This window comes from Pelophylax lessonae, assembly GCF_965119305.1.
Source record: "Pelophylax lessonae genome assembly, chromosome: 9".
NCBI classification, from domain to species: domain Eukaryota; kingdom Metazoa; phylum Chordata; class Amphibia; order Anura; family Ranidae; genus Pelophylax; species Pelophylax lessonae.
This window is the reverse complement of record NC_138776.1, coordinates 245,891,899-245,914,859: the sequence shown is the minus strand read 5'-3', so window position 1 is coordinate 245,914,859 and position 22,961 is coordinate 245,891,899. Positions and strand designations below refer to the sequence as shown.

General features: G+C 42.7%; 1 protein-coding gene across 1 annotated transcript in view; it reads right to left on the bottom strand.

Annotated features, from left to right (window-relative positions):
• Positions 1-14,745: 14,745 nt before the first annotated feature.
• LOC309564351 (uncharacterized protein) overlaps positions 14,746-22,961 on the bottom strand; it is a gene marked incomplete at its 5' end in the record, with an annotated part of 73,600 nt that continues 65,384 nt past the window's right edge. The window contains 3 exons of the mRNA XM_082268977.1: positions 14,746-16,128; positions 21,112-21,203; positions 22,139-22,264. Of these exons, the coding sequence (XP_082125103.1) occupies positions 14,761-16,128; positions 21,112-21,203; positions 22,139-22,264 (1,586 nt within the window). The 3' untranslated portion in view covers positions 14,746-14,760. The remainder of the gene's footprint in view (positions 16,129-21,111; positions 21,204-22,138; positions 22,265-22,961) is intronic.

Sequence of the window (22,961 nt, the reverse complement as noted above, 5' to 3'; positions counted from 1 at the left end):
TGATAAGATTCTCCCGTGTAGTTCTGGGCTGATTCCTCACCGTTCTCATTATCATTGAAACTCCACGCAGTGAGATCTTGCATGGAGCCCCAGAACGAGGGAGATTGACAGTTATTTTGTGTTTCTTCCATTTGCGAATAATCATACCAACTGTTGTCACTCGCTCACCAAGCTGCTTGGCAATGATCTGGTAGCCCATTCCAGCCTTGTGTAGGTCGACAATCTTGTACCTGACATCCTTGGACAGCTCTTTGGTCTTGGCCATGGTGGAGAGATTGGAATCTGATTGATTGCTTCTGTGAACAAGTGTCTTTTATACAGGTAACAAGCTGAAATTAGGAGCACTCCCTTTCAGAGAGTGCTTCTAATCTCAGATCATAAAAGGCACCTGGGAGTCAGAAATCTTGCTGATTGATAGGGGATCAAATACGTTTTTCACTCATTAAAATAAAATCAATTTATAACTTTTTTAAAATGCGTTTTTCTGGATATTTTTGTTGTTATTCTGTCTCTTACTGTTAAAATAAACCGACCATTAAAATTATTGGACCGATCATTTCTTTGCCAGTGGGCAAACGTACAAAATCAGCAGGGGATCAAATAATCAAATACTTTTTTCCCTCGCTGTGCATATTCTTTAACCACTTGCCGACCAGTCACGTTGACTGTACTGCGGCAAAGTGGTTCGTTATTGTCTGGCAACGTAGACCTATGTCACCAGACAATCCCCTCTCTCGGCGGCGCGTGTGCGCCACCGGAGGCTCGCTCCCGCTGTATTCAGTTACAGCGGGAGTCGGGCCAGGGGAGGAGCGGCGGTGATCACCGCTGCTCTTCCCAGATCGTCGGGGATCTAGTGTGGAAATCCGCCCGCTTGTGTAAACAAAGCGGGCGGATTTCCTAAGTGACAGGCAGGGTCAGATTGCAGGGTTCAGCATAGCTGAACCTGCGATCTGTCCCTGTGTCACTCAGTCACCTCCCCCCACACACGTCAGTAAGCACCAGGCATATATTAACCCCTCCCTCTCCAATAAAAATTAACCCCTTCCCTACCAGTGTTATTTTTACAGTAACAGTGCATATGTATAGAACTGATTACTGTAGTAATGTCACTGGTACCCCCAAAAGTGTCAAAAATGTCAGTCAAGGGTCCGATCTGTCCGCCGCAATGTCGCAGTCCCGCAAAAAAAAAACGCAGATCGCCGCCATTACTCGTTAAAAAAAAACACCAAAAATGACAGAAATCTTTCCCTTAGTTAGTAAACGCAATAACTTTTGCGCAAACCAATCAAAATACGCTTATTGCAATTTTTTTTACCAAAAATATGTAGCAGAAAACAAATTGGCCTAAAATGATAAAACATTTTGATTTTTACATTTTTTGGGGGGGAATTTCATATAAAAAAACATGAAAAATATTGTTATTTTTTCAAAATTGTCGCTCTTTTTTTGTTTATAGCGCAAAAAGTAAAAATTGCACAGGTGATCAAATACCACCAAAAGAAATCTCTATTTGTGGGGAAAAAAAGGACATAAATTTAATTTGGGTACCGCGCAATTGTCCGTTAAAGTAACGCAGTGCCGAATCGCAAAATATGGCCTGGTCAGGAATGGGGTAAAACCTTCCGGTCATAAAGCGGTTAAAAATACGCTCATTGAGAATTTTTTTGTCAAAGACATGTAGCTAAATACATGTTGGCCTAAATATATGACAAAAATTGAATATATTGGATATTTTTTAACTGTCAAAGTAGAAAAATATTGTTATTTTTTCAAAATTGTGGCATTTTTTAATTAATATCGCAAAAAATGAAAATCGTACAGGTGATCAAATACCACCAAAAGAAAGCTCTGTTTGTGGGAAAAAAAGGACGTAAATTTCGTTTAGGTACAGCGTTGCATGACTGCGGAATTGTCAGTTAAAGTCGCACAGTGCCGAATCGCAAAAAGTGGCCTGGATGTAAGACAGCAAAATCCTCCGGTGGTAAAGTGGTTAAAACAAAATTTTTTCTTGAACTAGAAGAATAACGTTTTTCTGTATTCCATATAGGATCATGCAATTTTCCATTCCTGAAAATCAGTTCAGTAAGTCCTTTTCTCCCTCTACGGCTTGTTTCTTTCAGGTGGACAATACATTAGGTTTGACATGGAACAAGAAACAGTTGACTCACCAGATGATGAAATGCAAGACAATGAAGCCACCTCTGATTCTTCAGAAGAAATCTTCATTACCCCAAATATCCATCCAGCACCTCACCATGTAGAGCCATCATACAATCCCTTTACATACAGAGGGATCACCCCCAGTCCTGACACTCATCACAAAGGGAATAAAGTACTCATACATTCTGCCTCAGTTAAACGATCTACCAAAAAAGCAGAAGGCAACCCAATCCAGAAGCGTCGTACTTGGAGGAGGCAGTACTCATGTGTCGAATGCGGAAAATGCTTTAAACAGAAGTCAACTCTTATCACACACGAAAGAGTTCACACGGGGGAGAAGCCATTTTCATGTTCAGAATGCGGCAGATGTTTTAAGCAGCGATCAACACTTATCACTCACGAAAGAGTTCACACGGGGGAGAAGCCCTACTCCTGTTCTGATTGCGGGAAATGTTTTTCGGACAAATCCACCCTCATTCGGCATGAAGTGGTTCACACGAGGAAAAAGCCATATTCTTGTTCCGAATGTGGTAAATGTTTTTCCCATAAATGGTATCTTATTTCTCACAGAAAAATTCATACTGGGGAGAGGCCATTTTCCTGTTCAGAATGTGGGAAGTGTTTTCCTGTAAAGGACAGGCTTACAAGGCACCGGATGAGTCACACTGGGGAGAAGCCTTTTCCATGTTCTGAGTGTGGGAAGTGTTTTGCTGACAGAAGTAGCCTCAGGAGACATCAAAAAAGCCACACTGGGGATAGACCATTTCCATGTTCCGAATGTGCAAAGTGTTTTGTTCATAAGTCTGCTCTTGTTCAGCACCAGAGAACTCACACAGGGGTGAAGCCATATTCATGCTCCACATGTGGGAAATGCTTTAGACAGAGGTCGGTTTTTGTGGCTCATAAAAGGACCCACATAACTGAGAAGCCAGTTCCTTGAGTATGGGAAAGGTTTTAAAATTCTTGAAAATATCTTATGAATTAAGTTGGGATGTACAGCAGACATATTATACACATGGGCGTCCGCAGGTAGGGGCAAACCCCCCCCCCCCCCTGAAATCTCAACTTCCCCCTTTCAAGTGATTGTTAAGCCACTTTATACCATCCTGTCTGGTCTGTTTAATAATCCTGTGTGCCTGTGTATGTGTTTTAAAAAAATAAGCCATTCTTTACCAGTTTTCAGAGGGCTCACGTGACCTGTTGGCTCTCTCCTCTCCCCATTGACAGCTGCCTGCAGCGGGCGGGGCCGAGGATTCCTCACTGATGTCAGTCTGGATTGGAGGGGGAGAGGAGCAGAGAGGCGGCGGGTCACGTGAGCAGGGATTGGAGCCCTGAAAACTTGTAAAGAATGGATTATTTTTATAATACACAGACACAGGAGCGCACAGAATTATTAAACAGACAGTAGACAGGATAGGAAACTTTAAATTTACAGCAGCAGGAGGGGGGGGGGGGGACTGACACAGGAGAAGACAGGCAGGGAGGGAGGGGGGAGAGAGGACAGGAGGGCTGCAGATGATGGAGGCACTTAAACTGACCTCAGTGTCAGGGCTCAGCACCCATGGTATACCATGGTCAGTTTACAGAGGGTAGGACATAGCCAGGCAGGATCAGCCAGGAATTTTAGGTGATAGAAGGGGCCAAATTTTACAGCAAAGCACTGTGTTGTATAACATGCTTTAAGGGAACAAGATCAATTTTCTTTTTTAGGTTAACGAATGCTTTAAAAATAAATGCTGCTGTTTGCTCTTTAAAAATAAATGCTCAAAAATAGAATAATGACTAAGCCCCTCCCCTGCATGACATTGCTGAAAAGGACGCGGAGCATGGGTGACCTTAAAATGTTGCCTCACCCTGAAAAAGGTTCTGCGGACGCCCATGATTATACATGGGCAAATATTTGTGTACAATGGATCACACACACATATATCCAGAGGCATAACTAGAACCTTCAGAGCCCTGGTGCAAGAAACCTTGAAGGGCACCCACTGGTGTCAGTTTTTATTTTTTGGTATTTTAATTGTATTATTTTTTATCATTTAAAATGCATTTTTTTTTTTTTTTACAATGTCACTGACTATGACTCTGTCCATTCAGAAAAGGAAGGAGCTGGTAATTTACATATTTACTGACCCCTTCCTGGTTCTCTATTGTGACACATCCCCTGCAGCAGCCGGCAGGAGAGGGGAGGGAGCACAGAGGGGCGGCGGGGGACCAGGGGAGCACAAAGGGGCCCAGAGGCAGCAGAACACAAGTGAACAGGATAGGAGGAGTGGCGGGGGCAACATACAGAGGAACCAATCTCCTCCATTTTCCTCCTGCAGCTGCAGGAGGAAAAAGGAGGACAGTGATTTCTCTACATGCTGCCCCCGCTGCCCCTCCTATCCAGGTGTTCAGGGGAGCTGCACAGGCCCCCTGGAGAATGGGGCCCGGTTGCAATTGCAACCCCTGTAGTTGCGCCCCTGCATCTACCATGTAACCAAAGTCATGTTCACACCTGATATTTCCAGTAAAGGGAAATGCTAATACCACAGCATAAAAAGACATTTAAAACAATTGCACATACAAACTTGTGACAACAGTTTGGGGAAGGTTCTTTTCTGTTCCAGCATGGTTGCACTTATAAAGCTAGATCCAAAAAGACATAGTTTGACTAGTTTGGTGAGAAGAAACTGGGGTGGCCTGCACAGAGCACAGACCTCTGCCCTACTGAACACCTAGGGGATGAATTACATAGTTACATATTTAATCTGGTTGAAAACAGATACATCCAGTTCAAGTCCAGTTCCAAGTCCATCCAGTTCAACCAATATCGACGAAAAAAAAAAAAAAAACACCCACAAATAGAAAACCTCCATTTACACTATCCTATACCCACAGTTAATCCAGAGAAAGGCAAAAAAAAACCTCCAATAAAGCATGATCCAATTTGCTGCAGCGGGGGGGGATTCGTTTTTGATCCACTGAGAGGCAATGGGATATTCCCTGGATCAACTTTACCTATAAATATTAGTATCCACTTATATTACCTATGTACACACAGGAAAGAATACAGGCCTTTTTTAAAGCAATCTGCTGAGCTGGCCAGAACCACCTCTGGAGGGAGTCTATTCTACATTTTCACATCTCCTACTGTGAAGAAACCTTTTCGTATTTGGAGGTTAAATCTCTTTTTCTTCAGACCTAAAGAGTGCCCCCTTGTTCTCTGTGATGACCTTAGCGTGAATAACTCAACACCGAGTTCGCTATATGGACCACTTTTGTATTTATAGATGTTGATCATTTCCTCCTTTAATCTCCTCTTCTCAAGAGAGAATAGTTCCTCTAATCTTTCCTCATAGCTGAGCTCATTAATGCCTCTTATCAGTTTGGTTGTCCTTCTCTGCACTTTCTCCAGTTCCCTGATATCCTTTGTATGAACTTGTGCCTAAAACTGAACTGCATATTCCAGATGAGGTCTTACTAATGATTTGTACAGGGCAAATGATATCTCTCTCTCTGCAGTCCATACCTCTTAATTGAAACACCAAGGGTCTTCTAGTCCAACATCAGTACCTGAACTCACAATTGCTCTTATGGCGAAATGGTCACAAATTCTTGTGGAAGGCATTCCTAGAAGAGTGGAGGCTCTTGTAGCTGAAAAGTGGGGTGGACTGCATATTCATGGTTTTGGTATGGGGTGTCCAACAAACTCATACATTTGTGATGGTCGGGTTTATACAAACTTTTGGACTAAGGGCCCTTTCACACAGGCGGCTTCTGTTCCGATATGCAGGGGACTCTAGGACAGAGTCGGAGCCAAACAGAACAGATGTCACTTTTGTTTAGCCTTTATGGAGCTTTATATAGACCCATGTCTATGGTCAGGTGGATGTAAACAAACGTGTGCCCATTCACATCCCTTTATCTGCAATCTGTCACGTTTAAGTGTGAAGAAAAAAATGAAAAAATGCAAGCAAAACCTTTTTCCTTCTTTTTTTTGGCCATAGAAGGACATAATTGGATGTAAAGGTATGCACGTTGGTTTACATCCGCCTGCCCATAGCCTAACACTGAGCTTATATTTAGATCCAACTGAAACAACGTCAGGCTGATCCGATTAGAGCTTCAAACACAAAGTGATGACCGCACTCCGATGTGAGTGAACATGTGAAGTTTATTCACCACTGTAAATCCAAACTGGACATCAATACATCACGGACAAGGACAAAGCTTGACGCGTTTCACGAGTTTACACTCGCTTACTCATAACCATGGTTATGAGTAAGCGAGTGTAAACTCGTGAAACGCGTCAACCTTTGTCCTTGTTCATGATGTATTGATGTCCAGTTTAGATTTACAGTGGTGAATAAACTTCGCATGTTCACTCACATCGGAGTACGGTCATCATTTTGTGTTTGAGGATACTGCTGGAGACTACGGATCTGACCTGCACCTGATTACATCTTCCCACCTAAGCGGCTTACTTGCCATTGTTTCAGTCTTGATTCGATTAGAAGTACGCTTGTTTCATTATCGCTGCTGGATTTTCTCATTTTTTCAATAGCATGGATATGTTTTTCACAAACATTTAGAATCCTTGTGGAACTGGCATAAAAAGACTGTGAACTAGATATCACAAATTTAAAAAATCTATCCAAATGGAGGGGAACCTTGAAACCAGGTTGTACCTTTTCAACAACTGCTGTACAGTTTCTGAATTATCACTATTTTAGAATCAAGATTTTACGGTTTGGAAATGTTATTGTGGACTTTGTCACTCCTGTAGTCCTAAACCTTTCTCGTCAGGGGTGAAGCTAAACCCTAGGCAGATGTAAAATATCATCAATCTAAACCTGCTATGTATTTATTATTATTAGATGTATTTTCATGTCAATCATTTTTATTAAAGAATTTTATGTAACAATTTGATCAAAAAGATGATATGAAACAAACACACTGCCAGCCCTCGAGTGTTAACCGCTTGTCAGCCCCGTGCAGGCAAAGTGACGTACCCGTACATCACTCGCCTGTGAGCCAATAGGGGGCGAGCGCGCGCCGCCAGAGGCGCGCTCCCGCCCCCGCTTGCTCACTGGGATCCCCCCGCGTGTGACCGGCAGACCCGATGTCCGCCGGTCACTCGCGATCGTCAGTTACAGAGGGAGAAAGGCAGGCGGCTAATGTAAACAAAGCCGCCTGTCATCCTCCCTTGTGTATCAGCAGAGATCATACGGTCCTGCTATGTAGGATCGTAGATCTGTGCTGTTACATGAAAAGCCACATCCCTGCACAGTAAGAAGCACGCCCCTAGGGACACACTTAACCCCTCCTTCTCCAATAAAGTTAACCCCTTCCCTGCCAGTGTAATTTTACAGTAACAGTGCATATGTATAGCACTGATTACTGTAGTAATGTCACTGGTACCTGGAGCTGTGGCTGTGTCCATGCCGCCGCTGTGCCCCAAAAGTGTCAAAAATGTCAGTCAAGGGTTCGATCTGTCCGCCGCAATGTCGCAGTCCGCAAAAAAAAAAAATCGCAGATCGCCGCCATTACTCATTAAAAAAAAAACAATAAAAATGACAAAAATCTTTCCCTTAGTAAGTAAACACAATGACTTTTGCGCAAACCAATCAAAATACGCTTATTGGGATTTTTTTACTAAACATATGTAGCAGAAAACAAATTGGCCTAAAATGTTAAAAAATTTTGATTTTTACATTTTTTTGGGGGAATTTCATATGAAAAAATGTGAAAAATATTGTTATTTTTGCAAAATTGTCGCTCTTTTTTTGTTTATAGCGTATGATCAAAAAATTGCACAGGTGATCAAATACCACCAAAAGAAAGCTCTGTTTGTGGGAAAAAAGGTCATCGATTTCATTTAGGGTACAGCGTCGTACGACCGCGCAATTGTCCGTTAAAGTCACGCAGTGCCGAATCGCAAAATACCCCCTGGTCAGGAAGGGGGTCAAATCTTCCGGGGCTTAAGTGGTTAAAGAACATAGGTCAAGTGCAAAATAGGAAACTCTTCTCATACGCTGGTTCAGTTCCCATGAAGTCATGAAATCAGTCACAGCCTTGCAGCGCCCTTCAGATCGGGGAAATCTTTAAAGTACTAAAATCACCTGCATCACCACTGTCACCACTTTATTTAAAAAAATCTAAAAAAGAACTCACAAAATAACAGGCACACAACTATCTAAAAAAATGATCAAGGGAAATACTCCTAAAGCAAATAAGGCACTGAAATAAGTCTTGTCGGTCAAAGCATGTATCTGCTGCAATTTGCTGAACTTGCACTCTCACAGCTGTCAAATTGGGAGCTGTGGCTGTGTCCATGCCGCCGCTGTGTCCCAATGGAAATAATAGGGCTGCCTGCATGGGGATGTTCAAATACTTGAAAGACAAGTAGGAAAAGGAAATCCCAAGCTCAACTCACCAACCAGTCTGCTTACCAACCAAATTAACCTGTCCAACAGTATGCGTTAAAAACAGGGGTTTAGTTAGCACACAATTGCAAATGCATGTGTAAGTTGCAAGGCCCCTTCACAGCACCCTGTATTACTTGCAGTCCTACCCTTACTTTTTTTTGAGAGTCTCCACAATGGAAGCACATGCATTTAATGGATAGATGAGGGGCAGGCGGGCCTGGAGGTAGCCCAGTCCTCCCCAAAGGGGGAAGGGCACCATGGACACCCAGCACATAGAACAATGGCAGCAAAGGTGTCCAGTGTGTCCCCCCACCACCAATATTACTCCAGTAACAAAGAAATGGCCCCTGCCCCCATTTATAACTGGCCTTCACAGCACGGAGCACATGGATGGGCAAACGCATGAAAGACAAAAACCGAGGAAATTCCCAGCTCAACTCACCAACCAGTTTGCCCCGTCCAACAGTATGCTTTAAAAACAGGGGTTTAGTTAGCACACATTTGCAAACACATGCGTAAGCTGCAAGGCCACTTCACGGCACCCTGTATTACTTGCTGTCCTAACCCTATGTGCTTCCATTGTGGAGACTCTCATAAATTAGTAGGGTTAAGACTGCAAGTAACACAGGGTGCCGAGAAGGGGCTGGTTGGTGAGTTGAGCTGGGAATTTTCTCTGGTTTTGTCTTTCATGCGTTTGCTCATCCATGTGCTCCTTGCTGTGAAGGCCAGTTATAGATGGGGGCAGGGGCCATTTTTTTGTTACTGGAGTAATATTGGTGGTGGGCGGACACACTGGCTGCCATTGTGCTATGTGCTGGGTGTCCATGGTGCCCCTCCCCCTTTGGGAAGGACTGGGCTACCTCCAGGCCCACCTGCCCCTCATCTATCTATTAAATGCATGTGCTTCCATTGTGGAGACTCTCATAAATAAGTAGGGTTAGGACTGCAAGTAATACAGGGTGCCGTGAAGGGGCCTTGCAGCTTACACATGCGTTTGCAAATGTGTGCTAAATAAACCCCAGTTTTTAACGCATACGGTTGGACAGGTTAATTCGATTGGTAAGCAGACTGGTTGGTGAGTTGAGCTGGGAATTTTCTCTGTTTTTGTCTTTCATGCATTTGCCCATCCACGTGCTCCTTGCTGTGAAGGCCAGTTATAGATGGGGGCAGGGGCCATTTCTTTGTTACTGATGTTCAAACACCTTTGCATTCTTGTGTGGGCAAACTCATCCCTTGCATGGGCATACCCTATAGTACACCCAAGTGAACAAGGCCAAACACTTCTGTATTTTATTGGATTTTTAAAAATAAAATGGTGCCAAAGGTGATTCATGAGGCTGGGGGCGCTCACTCGCTTTTTGTAATTTTCGTGTTGAAAAAGAAGTGAAACTTGCCCAGTCTTTTTTACAACTTTTGGAGGTAATGTAGGAAGGAAATTGTAGACTCCAATATACATTGTAGAGGTCACAGATAATTTGAACACCAGCAGAGCTGTAAGAGGATCTGATATATGATTAAAAGCATAAATAGCACCCTGTAAGTATTACATGACAGAACCAAACTTGTCTCCTCCACGCAAGGCAAAGCAACAGGTTCTCTTTAATGGTGGCCCCATCAGGAATTTTTGATTATCTTCCCTTGGTTTCATGCCCCTCCAATCAGCTGCAGGAAGTTGAAGAGAAATAATTGGTATGTAACTCACTCCCTTTCCTTCCACATGACATTGATGGTGCTTTCCAATTGGCCAGTCAGACACACAGTGCTGTTACATGGGGGTGGAAAAAAAATCCTTAGCTGTTTTGGAGCTTACACGTGGCTTCCCATGAGCCACGGTCAAGGTAAGTATGGGTGGTTGGGGGAGGGGGGACCGGGTTGATACATGGTTTCAACGCTTTAACATTCAATGACTCTGAATGGTTACATGGATAGGGATTTCCTAAACCTTTTGGACACCCAGTTGCTGTATGCTTGGTCTAGGTAAATTACCTAAAAGTACTGAAGCCAGACAAAGTATTTTTAGAAGGAATCCAGCAAAGGCATCCTTATGTAGATCTATCATGAAACATGCAGTTTAGGGTTGCCATCAATAAGATAATAATTATAAGCAATGCAACTGACTTTGAACATCACTTGTAAGCTGTTTCTGACCACTAGGGTGGTGATAAGTGCTTTAGGTGGTCAGAGGCTTCTGATTATCTCTTTCTCAAGCCAATGCTAAAGAACAAAATAATGGGTCTAAGAAGCTAGATCTGCCTGGCCATTCATTAAAGTGTATCTAAACTGAAGAACAAAAATGTAACATTTCTGCTTACTAGTCCATAGATGTGGATACATTAGATTTTTTTAGGCTTGTTTCCTTTATTTTTACCTGGAAACCCTGCCAGTAACACACTTCCTGTCATAGGAGGCAACATTCACACGGTATCTTTTGAGCTGCAACATTGTCACCTACAGCTCAACATCCTGGCCCCTGATGATGTCACCTATGACGAAATGCGTATGGCAGAGCAAATTGAAATTGAAATGCACGCTTCCATGCATGCGTGAACTGCTGTGGCCATTTTGGATTCTGACATTAGGAAATCCTTTGCACTTATCAACTGCTGGCTTATCTTTTGTCTTATGTAAGTGTATATACCAAATAAATGTTTTGTATCCTACAGTTTTTTCGCTATGGGCAGTCTTTTGTTTCTTCCATGATGCCTGTGTATTTAAATCTGGTTATTTAATGAATCAGATCCATTACGAAAGAGCCAGTTTGTAGAAATAATGCTGTTGGGGTTTTACAAGCTGGACTATTGCTGAAGTTAAGTCACCATATGGTGTGGAATATATAAAGCGCTGTTTCACCACTTTTGATTGGGGGTCATTCCAATGAGGTAAGCCCCTCACCTGTTGACCTGTTGCACTAGGGTGGTGTGCTGTACGGTCTTCTTTGCAATATGAAGGCTTCTGGGACCAAGTTTATTTCTCTCCTATCTCTTACGAAGATCACTCTTCTTCTCGGCTCTTTTTTGGGACTGAATAATTTATCTAATTAGTTCAAATATTTTTTAATTTTATTTTTACAGTGATACTTTGTGGTGGAGTATCTCACCTTAAGACCCCGTTCACACTGGGGCGACGCTACTTCCCGGGGCGACCTGTGAAGTCGCGGCGCGCTGCTCGCACCGTGACCTCGGAGCGGCCGGCACGGACTTCATATCATTGAAGTCAATGCAGGTCACTCCAGGTCGCCCCAAAGAAGCTCCGGACCCTTTTTCTAAGTCGGAGCAACTTGTGTCGCTCCTATTAGAACGGGTCCACAGCTTCTCTATTGAAGGCGACCTACGGTGACTGACAGGTCGCTTCAGTGTGAGCGGGCTCTTATTTTCACATGTGTAAATTCATATGACATTGTATTTATCATTAACAGAAGTACTATTATAGAGTGTTTTTCTTAGTGCCGCATATTTTGAATATTTAATTTTGAGTACTGTTGTCACGTACCCGACGGGTGAGCCTGATGAGCAGAGGGAATGCCTCTCGTACAGCCCCGACTCAGAGACCACCGAAGTTGTAACAGTGACCGTGAGAGTGCAGTGATGTAAGGGTGCCTGTACAGTCTTTCATGTAGCGGGTGCTTCACCAGGATAGACCGGATAGCTGGACAGCGGATGTTGGCAGGAACAGCAAACCCATGGCTGGTGGCATCAGGCAGCAGTAAGCAATGGCAATAGCTGATGCAGAAAGACTGATGGCCCACAATAGAGCTCTGAGAGCTGACTGGAGGGATGAGAACCCCCCCTCCTCCACACAGCTCACAGGAGCAGAGTTTAGGCTGTCAATCAGCTGAAAGTCCCTCCCCTGTCACCATTTTTCTCTTGGTGTCAGGAAGTGATTCATGCTAATTGCAGAGGAAAGAGGCAGCAGACAGAAATGACATTTAGTGCAAAAGATAGAGAAACATACGCACTACAGAGGGATATGCTTTGTTCATATTTAATGTCTGAGTTTTACAACCACTTGGAGTCACAGAAATAGATTCTCAGTCAGATCGTCATTGTACAGACAGCCCTCATTTTCACCTTTTTGTTTTAGCAGTTGTCAGAGTTCAGATTAGGACCTCTCTGCCCAGTGCATTCTGTACCCTAATAGACCTAGCCAGAATCACCCCTCTCCAAGTCCCTTCCATGGTCAAATATGCCCCATACCTTCCCTTGCACTGGTCATGTGTAAGAACACTTGAGATGAGGGGTGTTACTGGAGGTTAAGACTTCGATCTACATTGAAGCAGATCTCCACCTTTAACACGTTTTAACTACACTTCATACATATCTGAAATCCATCAGTCTTCTGGTCAGTCACATGACATACAAGGGTCAATTTTTCTTCTCCTCCTGCAGTGTCCAACGGTGATTGCCCCCCCCCGATGAATTCTTCTATGAGCTCAGGTCAGCATAATGATGCACTTCCAAAGGGTGTCCATGACAGCCTGGCTCACGGGAAGCGTGTTGAATCATGCTGGGTGTCATTCAACCTTAAAGAAGACTAGAAGTTGAAGAGGATGTGGAGTGAGTAGTGCATTGACATTTTTTTTTATATATGGCAAGGGTGAAGGGGGGATTTAACCACTTACCGCAAATCGCCGTAGCTGTACGTCGGTTGCAATAAGTGGTTGTACCGGGGTGATGCCTGCAGCTAGAGGCTTCATCCTGATACCATTTTTTAGAGCCGGTGGTCGGCTTTCAGCGGGTAATGACCGATGCAGCTCGGGAGCCACTCGATCGTTACCCCAGCGAGCAGGAGGGGACTCCCCCTCCCTCCTGCGGCTCTGCCCGGGTCTCCCGTCCCACCGGGGGACCCGAGCAACCAGCTGGCGCATCCACCGGCTGGATGGAGTCCCAATCAAAGCCGGATGCGGCTTTGATCGGGTCTCCAATGACGTAACCTGGAGGCGGTGTCCATGACATCACGTCCGGGTTACACGGCTGATAAAGGCGCCAAATTTAAAAAGTGACAATATTCAAAAATGCCATTTTCGGCATTTTGGTACCTTCGTCGGTGTGGTAGGAGGGAGAGGAGAAAGCCTTTCTTTGGAAGGAGTCCAGAGGTTTAGAGGTTAGAGGGGGCTTCACCAAGCAGATGTGCCATTTTCGGCACCTTCGTCGGTGTGGTAGGAGCGAGAGCCTGTCTTTGGAAGGAGTCCAGCACGTTGAGGTTAGAGAGGGCTTCGCCAATCAGAGGTGCCATTTTCGGCATTTTGAATACACTGAAGTGCAGAGGAGAGATATGGGGTCTTTTACACCCCCGTTCCCTCCATAAAGAGTACCTGTCACTGCCTATTGCTGTCACAAGGGATGTTTACATTGCTTGTGACAGCAATAAAAGTGATCAGATTTTTAACCTGAGCTAAAATGAAAAAAAAAAATAATATAAATAGGAAAAAAAAAAAAAAATTAACCGACCCCGTCGCCGTGAGCTCGCATACTAAAGAAAACGTATATGGAAGTTGCGCCCGCAAATTAAATCGCTGTTCAAACCACACATGTGAGGTATCCCCGCGATCGCCAGAGCGAGAGCAATAATTAAAAAAAAAAAAAAAAAAAAGAACAAGAAGAAGAGCTTCTCTCTAACTCTAAACTGTTAACCGTTAAAAACTTTTAAAGCGACTTTTTATTGACTGTAGTTTGTCGCCATTGTGCGGGTGTGCACAATTTTAAACCGTAACATGTTGGGTATCTATTTACTTGGCGTGACACCATCTTTCACAATATACAAAAAAATGGGCTAACTTTACTGTTTAGTTTTTTTTAAAATGCAGTGAAATTTAATTTTTCCCCCAAAAAAGGTGTTTGAAAGACCGTTGCGCAAATACCGCGTGACAAAAAATATTGCAATGACCACCATTTTATTCTCCAGAGTCTTTGCTAAAAAAAAAAATTATATATAATGTTTTTGGGTTTGATTGATTACCTTGTAAACAACACGTGTCAGAAATGGGCTCGGTCCTTAAATGGTTATGAAAGAACTTAAATCCTGTTTTAAGAACAACAATATGGATTTCCACATTTTGATTTCTTTGTTATGTCACAAGTTCCAAACTTTAGCAAAACTAGGCACCCTATTGAAAACAGACACATGTCCCCAATGCCTATGTGTTGTCTCAATAAATGGCCCTAAAGACAGATTTCCTGCATCTCCCTCATGACTACTTCTGGACCCTGTGAGTCTTCTGATGTGCAATAAGAGTTCCCCTCTGAGTAAAACATTTCCCGCACTCTGTACATGCAAATGGCTTCTCCCCTGTGTGAATTCTCTGGTGAGTAATAAGCACTACTTTCCAGGAAAACCACTTACCACACTCCAAACATGGATACGGCTTTTCATCCGTGTGAGTCCTTTTATGTCTGGCCATATCGGACTTCTGCCGAAAACATTTCCCGCACTCTGAACATGGAAATGGCTTCTCCCCAGTGTGAATTCTCTGATGTATGACAAGCTTATCCTTCCCAGAGAACTGCTTCCCACAGTCAGAGCAGGAATATGGCTTCTCAGCTCTATGAGATCTCTCATGGATAACAACGTGTGACTTTTCACTAAAACACTTCCCGCACTCTAAACACTTGTATGGCTTCTCCCCTGTGTGGACTTTTTCGTGCCGAATAAGAGACGACTTCCGAGAAAAGTTTTTGCCGCACTGAGAACAGGATAAAGTCTTTTCATTTGTGTGAATTCTCTGATGCCGGATAAATTGGTTGTTTCCAGAAAAACTTTTCCCACACTCAGAACAGGATAAAGTCTTTTCATTCGTGTGAATTCTCTGATGCCGGATAAATAGTTTATTTCTAGAAAAACTTTTCCCACACTCAGCACACGAGAATGACTTCTTGCGGGCGTGAACTGCCTGGTGGGAAATAAGGAGCTCCATCTGGGAAAAACATTCATTACATTTAGGACAGGGAAATGTGTGAACTTTTTCATGCCCCAAAAGGTCTGATAAAGTAGCAAAACATTCCCCACATTCAGAACAGGGAAAAGTTTTCTCTGTGTGACTTTTCTGGTGAGCGACAAGAGTTTCTCCCTGGGTAAAACACTCTCCGCACTCAGAACAGGAGAATGGCTTCTCTCCCATATGAGAACTCTGATGCGATATAAAGTGACTTCTCTGCGTAAAAAACTTCCCACATTTAGAGCAGAAAAACGGCTTCTCAGCCCTGTGAAGTCTCCCATGTTTGGCGAGGTCCGATTTCTCTCCAAAACACTTCCCACACTCAGAACAAGAAAAAGGGCGCTCGCCTGTGTGGACTTTATGGTGTCTGTCGCGGACGGATTTCTGCGAAAAGCATCTCCCACACTCCGAACAGGAATAGGGCTTCTCCCCTGTATGAACTCTTTCATGTTTGATAAGAGTTGATCTCTGAGTAAAACATTTCCCACACTCTGAACAGGAATATGGTTTCACGCCTGTATGAATTCTCTGGTGTCTGTTAAGAATTTTTCTGCAGGAGAAGCATTTCCCACACTCGGAACACGAATATGGGTTTTGAGGTCTCTGGAGTGGGGTAAGGGTTCCTCTCTGAAAGGCTACTGAATGGAGACTGCCAGTCACAGGGACTTCTTCTGAAGCACTGGATGGGATACCATGTTTTATTTCTCCACCTGAAGAGAGAACAGAAAGTTTATCAATGCTGCATTAATGCTGTGTCAATTAATTAACTATATATATATATATATATATATATTATAATTAATTATTCATTAATGCTGTATTAATGTGTATCAATGCTGTATTAATGCTGTGTCAATTAATTAATTATTATATATAAAATATTTATATATATATATATATATATATATATATATATATATATATATATATATATATATATATAATAAATATATATATATATATAATAAATAAATAAATAAATATATATATATATATATATATATATATATATATATATATATATATATATATATTAAAAAAAAAAAAAAAAAAATTATATATATATATATATATATATATATATATATATATATATATATATATATATATATATATATATATATATATATATATATATATATATATATATAATATATATTATAAATATATATATATATATATATATATATATATATATATATGTATATATATATATATATATATATTTAATTATAATTAATTAATTATTAATTAATGCTGTATTAATGTGTATCAATGCTGTATTAAGTTTATTGATGCTGTATGGACATTCTGTATGGTCCATCTGGAGATAAAAAAAAAAAAAAAAAAAAGACAGGACAATGGAAAAAATTTTTAAACTTTTTGTGACCAGAGGTCAAAGAAACCTAGATGCCCGGTAAAAAACAGAAAAATTAGAATTTTAATTAGAGACCCACTGCCGCTGTAAGGTAAACCGGATTTCTACCACCAAAAGGCCAGTGCAGATTGATGCTCATGCACATTGCACATGTGCTAATATTTATAAGCGAAAGACCAATGTCACTTCTGCATTGCCAGTTCATTGTGCACATACCAATTAGCACTTGGCACCCAGTGGCCTATTTAAACTGCTCTATTACTGTGAGCAGTTGCTGAATGGTCTTCAGCTCATTCCTGTGTTCCTCAGATCTGATCATTTGTTTCTGCTTACCCGTGTAGGACCCAGCTTGCCTTTAGAATTGGCCTGTGCTCGTTCTCTAGCTCTGTTACCTACTACTCCGACCTTGGCTTGTTTACTGGATCTGATCTGCCTGCTGACTTTGTACCGCATTGCCTGGCTGTTAACGACCTTGGCCTAGCTCCTGGACTTGCTTGCCTGCTGATTCGGTACCTCACTGCCCAGTTGCCGCTGACTACTGCTCGTCTCCCAATTCTGCTCCCGTCCTTCGCTCTGGTGCCAAGCTGCTACTGCATCCAGTTCCGAGGATTGCGACTACCAGCTCTACCCACCTACAGAGTGGACATCACCAGCTAGCTGCTATGGCACTCATGCCACTCCTTTCCTTTACACTCTATGTCCCCACCTTCAGGAGTGTCCAGCATTCCAGTCTTCACCAGGTACGCGATAGCCACCTTATGACCCATTGCTGCCTTAAGGCCCTTTTAACATGTGACGGTTTTTCAGCTAAACCCCTGCTGATCAGAGAAGAGCAGGCAGATGACACATACGTATCCACTAAGTTTCTGCAGAGTGAATACAGATAGAAAATCTCCAAAATGTAGTTCACTTCTCCTGCGCACAAGTGCAATAATGGGAAGAAAGAGGAAAGTTTCCAACAAATTTGGATGGGTATGACTGAAGGTCTTGCTGCCACCTCAGGACCAAGGGTATCCGATACAAGCTGGAAAAAGACAACAAAAAGAGGGGCGCACCGACCTAGTGCATTACCACTAAAAACATTTATTAAAATAGTAAAATGCATAAAATATTCTCACAAAAATGGTGTGAAAATACACACATATCGACAAATCAATAAATCAATAAAACAGTCTCCAAGGTAGCCCGGCACTGCGTAAAGCTGCAGCAGGTTTTGGCTCTGAGGAAGGGGGTTCGCCCTCGTAACGCGTCAGCCTAGCCACAGCAGCTCCATGCGGTTCGCTGCATGCCATCCAGCTTTACGCAGTGCCGGGCTACCTTGGAGACTGTTTTATTGATGTGTGTATTTTCACACCATTTTTGTGAGTATATTTTATGCATTTTACTATTTTAATAAATGTTTTTAGTGGTAATGCACTAGGTTGGTGCGCCCCTTTTTTTGTTGTCTTTTTCCAGTTTGAACACAGATAGAGCCTGCTCTGCTCTATGGGCAGCCAGGAGAAAACCGACTACTCTGTCCATGTACCCTCCGATCAAATCCTCCTAGATGAAGGAGGAGGGATCCCCTTTCCATTTTGTTTTTAGTGTACTGAATAAGATCCGGAGGTAGGCTTCTGTAAATGAACACAAGTCTGTTTACACCTGCCTGTCTATAGGAAAGCATGGGCATTTCCGATCAGGTCCACCTAAAAAACTGACAGACCTGATTGGATCACCTGTGTGAAAGGGGCCTTAAAATGCAGTAGCATCTGCAGACTTATTTCATGCATGAAGCCTCCAGTATGCATATGATTATTAATTCATAGCTGACAGTAGAAGATATCAACACCCTCAACATCAAAGACTATCATCAACACCAAAACCCTAAGCATTAACTTAGCGGTTAGAAACCAAGTCATTTTGACGAAAGAGAGAAGAGATCGTTGCAGTGATTGAGAAAGCAGAATCTGGGATATTTCTTCTGGATTCAGGGTTGATATCTCACCTGTGCTGATCTCTGGAGGAATATCCTGCTCTTTACATGGCTCATTACCGATCGCAAACGACTCTTCTACTTCCTCCTTAATTTTACCATACATCAGATCTTCATCCTGATTTACATACAATGAAAAACAATTACGTTTACCTGGTTCTAAAGGCTGAAGGTTTTTTTTTTTTTTATCCCAACGTATTCTCTGCATTCGGGCAAGAAACCTAGTCTTTGCAGCTCCCCTACCCTCGCCCCACCTATGCTTATACTTACCTGAGCCCCACCTATGCTTATACTTACCTGAGCCCGATCTTGATCCAGTGCTCTTTACGAGAGCAGCAGCCTTCTTGGCTCTCTCCCTTTTCACGGAGCAGAATAATAGCAGCGGGAGCCATTCAAGAAACAACTGACTACACTTTCTGTCTCGAAAGATGAAAGCTGGAAGTCCACCGCCGGACTCTACAGAGGACTTTGTTGGAAACGGTAAAACATCCAACAGTGCAATCTGCTTAGGCCCCTTTCACACTTATGCGACGCAATTTTACAGCGATTTTGCCGCGATTTTGCGGCACAATTTTGCAGCGATTTTGAAAGCAATGGCAAGGCTATATGCCTCAAAACGCATTAAAATCATGGCAAAGTAGTGCAGGAACTACTTTGAAGTCGGTGCGACTTCAAAACGCACTGATATGAATGGGGCTCATTGAAAATAATGGAAAACGACTTGTCATGCGATTTTGTGGTCCAAAATCGCGGGACAAGTCGCACTAGTGTGAATGGGGCCTTATACGTTTCTACAGTATGCCCCTATGGGGAGAAACGTGTAAGCAGACTGCACTGGTGGAAGTTTTACCGTTTCTAATAAAGTCTTTGTGACTTTTCCTTGGTGGAGTGCCGGCTTTCATCTTTCATTTCATGTATACAGCTTACAGAACTTTAGCCATAGCATCAATCCTCCATACTTATCCAACATATCTGGGTAGATGTGAGTTGCTTTTCCTTATATCACTTTCTGTCTTAGAGTCGGTTCACACTATGGCGACACGACTCTGTACTACTTCGGGGGCGACTTGTGAAGTCCAGTGCACCGCGACTTTGGCGTGACTTGCACGGACTTCATATAATGAATGTCTATGCAAGTCGCTCCGAGGTCGCCCCGAAGTAGTACAGAACCCTTTTTCTAAGTCGTGTCGCTCCTATTAGAACGGGTCCTGTAGCAGTCAATGGACCGCGACTTGTCAGGCTGACAAGTCGCCTAACAAGTCGCGCTAGTGTGAATCGAGTCTTAGTCTAAATTGTGTACTTGTTTAATTAATATAAAAAAAAGCCACAAACACAATTATAAGATCATCTCAAAAATATAACAAATAAGTTACCAGCATACAAAAATGCAAGGGTTATAAAATAAAAAAAGGTTAAGGGGACCCTGCATGAAAATGTAAGGTCTTCCTAGGTCACGGTGCCCCGAATAAAAAAAACACTCAGAAAAAGCTAATTAAAATAAACATCAGAAGAAAAATGTGAAAAAAACTAACTCATCACTGGACCTTCTTGAAGGATCCTATGAATCATGAAAATCCAAGATCCTATGAGAACGTCATTCTGCACAGTGCTGGAGGATCTTCTCACTGGATTAAAGCTCCACAACTTATGCGGGATCTGGCATTGAGGCGCAGTGACAACACTCTACAGTTGGGGTCTCTAAACTTTTCAGTACGAAGGCCACATAATATGCTTTACAAAAATTTTACGGGCCAAAAAAAAAACTGTTATATAAATGAATAAGTACCCCCTTACATTGAGGTGACCATCAGATTCCCTCTTACCATTTTAAGGTTTGCAGAGTAGGTGGGAGCTGGTTAGCAAAGCAGGTCTGGACAGAGGAAGTTCCATCCTCCTGTTAATTCTGGGGCAAGCGCACTATTGTTTGCTATGATGCCAACAATCCTACCAACCAATGACGGTTGGGCTTGCTGGTCAGGTCAACCTGCTGGAGATCGTGGGAGGGGAGTTGTAGGGAGAGAAGCAGAGACCCTAGATCAGTGACGGTGAACCTTGGCACTCCAGATGTTTTGGAATTACATTTCCCATGATGCTCATGGACTCTGCAGTGTAGTTGAGCATCATGGGAAATGTAGTTGCAAAGCATCTGGGGTGCCAAGGTTCACCATCACTGCCATAAGCCATCGGCCATAGACCATAGCAGCCTGATTACAAATTCTCCTCAAATGTATCACACAACAAGATCCCCAAATCCATCTACCTGCTTATCCTGAGGGATCTTGTGATGTTCCTGTGTGGAATCTCTGGTAGGACAGGGACATCTCTCTGGAGTATTTCTGTTACTGGATTCATCTGTAGGACATGTATCACATTTGATTAAAGTATACTATTCTAACAGTCTATTTTTTATCAGTAAGAAAAGACATCAATTTGTTACTTTATGGTTTTAAATGAACCTGAACTCAAAAATGGAAGATTTGCTATGGTAAAAGGAACACCTAGAAATGTTAATAATGCCTGAGCACATGTTAATAATGCCTGTACATTTTGTCTTGAATGTCCCCGAAATAGCAGTGCACTTCCTATTGTTCTGTAGCCTCATAGCTGTATATCTGCTGTATGGGATTTAAGGCACTGTTGATTCTGACTGCTAGTCTCACCAGATTTCGAGTGAGAATCGGTGCTGTCATTAACTGTGCTAATCACTATTATCCTTGCTGGAGAGGAAGCTGTACCTGCAATGCAAGAATCTCCTAGCTTCTGCTTCACTCATCCTCAACCTTTCCTGCATCCTTCCGATTATTTCCTCCACCATTCATGGAGGGGGGGGGGGTGTTTGATGTGAGAATGCAAAGGCCTGCTTTTGTACCCAAGATGGACCTCTCCACTTGGGCACACAGTGTAGAACAAATTATGGTAAGTCATAATGGGGAAAACAACCGCTACAGGCAATACTGGTGACTAGCCCTTTACCTTTCTTTTTTGGACAATACTTTCACAGCGTTAGTCCTCTTTAAAGATAATGACAGAACATTTTTGTAGAACTTTTTCTCCTTATTGTCAGGACAAATGGACCTTTTTTAATAAAATATATCCAGTGAACAAGAAGAATTTGTCGATCTTTACTGAATTTAGTGTTTATTACTCACCTATGGTGATCTCTATAGCAATTTCCTCATCTTTAATCCTCACACATTCTTCTTCCTCAGCTTTAATATCATGCCCTCCTTCTTCCAGCTAAACAATGACACTTTAAATTCTTTGTGCATTTATTGTTTACTACTTACCTGTGCTGATCTCTACAGGAATTTTCGGCTCCTTACTTCTCAAATATGGCTCTTCCTCCTCTTTAATCCCCACATGTCCTTTTTCCTCCTCCTCGGTTTTGATTTCTCTCTCAGTGTCACCGGGGTCTGTGAATAAAGATGAGAGTGAAGCCCCCTGTACTGAGATGTATGAGAGACCCCAGAGAGTGTGTGTGGGTGAGAACTGGTCACTTCTCTTGGCTGGTAACACACAATGACATGATGTGAGGAGGAGAGCCGGAGTCTAATAGAGGCTGATGTCTCCTGACCCCCCCACTGGGCACATACTGTCCCCCCCCATTACTGTCTACTGACAGAGGAGGGGGGAGAAGAAGAGATTGTTGTAGTGACTGAACAAGGAGAATCTGGGACTCTTTTCTGGATTGAGACTGCATGCACACCCAAGGGACGAAACGTGTTTGGCGCCAAAGTAGCTTTTCTAAATTCAGTGTTTAATACTCAACTATGCTGATATATTGAGGAATTTCCTGTTCTTCATCCTTTTTCATTAGTACTTGTAGTTCCTCCTCTTCACTTTTGACCTCTGTCTGAGTGGCTCTGGTGTCTGTGAATAAAGATGAGAGTGAAGCCCCCTGTACAGAGATGTATGAGAGACCCCAGAGAGTGTGTGTGGGGGGAGACTGGTCACATCTCTTGGCTGGTAACACACAATGACATGATGTGAGGAGGAGAGCCGAAGTCTAATAGAGGCTGATGGCTCCTGACACCCCCACTGGGCACATACTGACCCCCCATTACTGCCTACTGACAGAGGAGGGGGGAGAAGAAGAGATTGTTGTAGTGA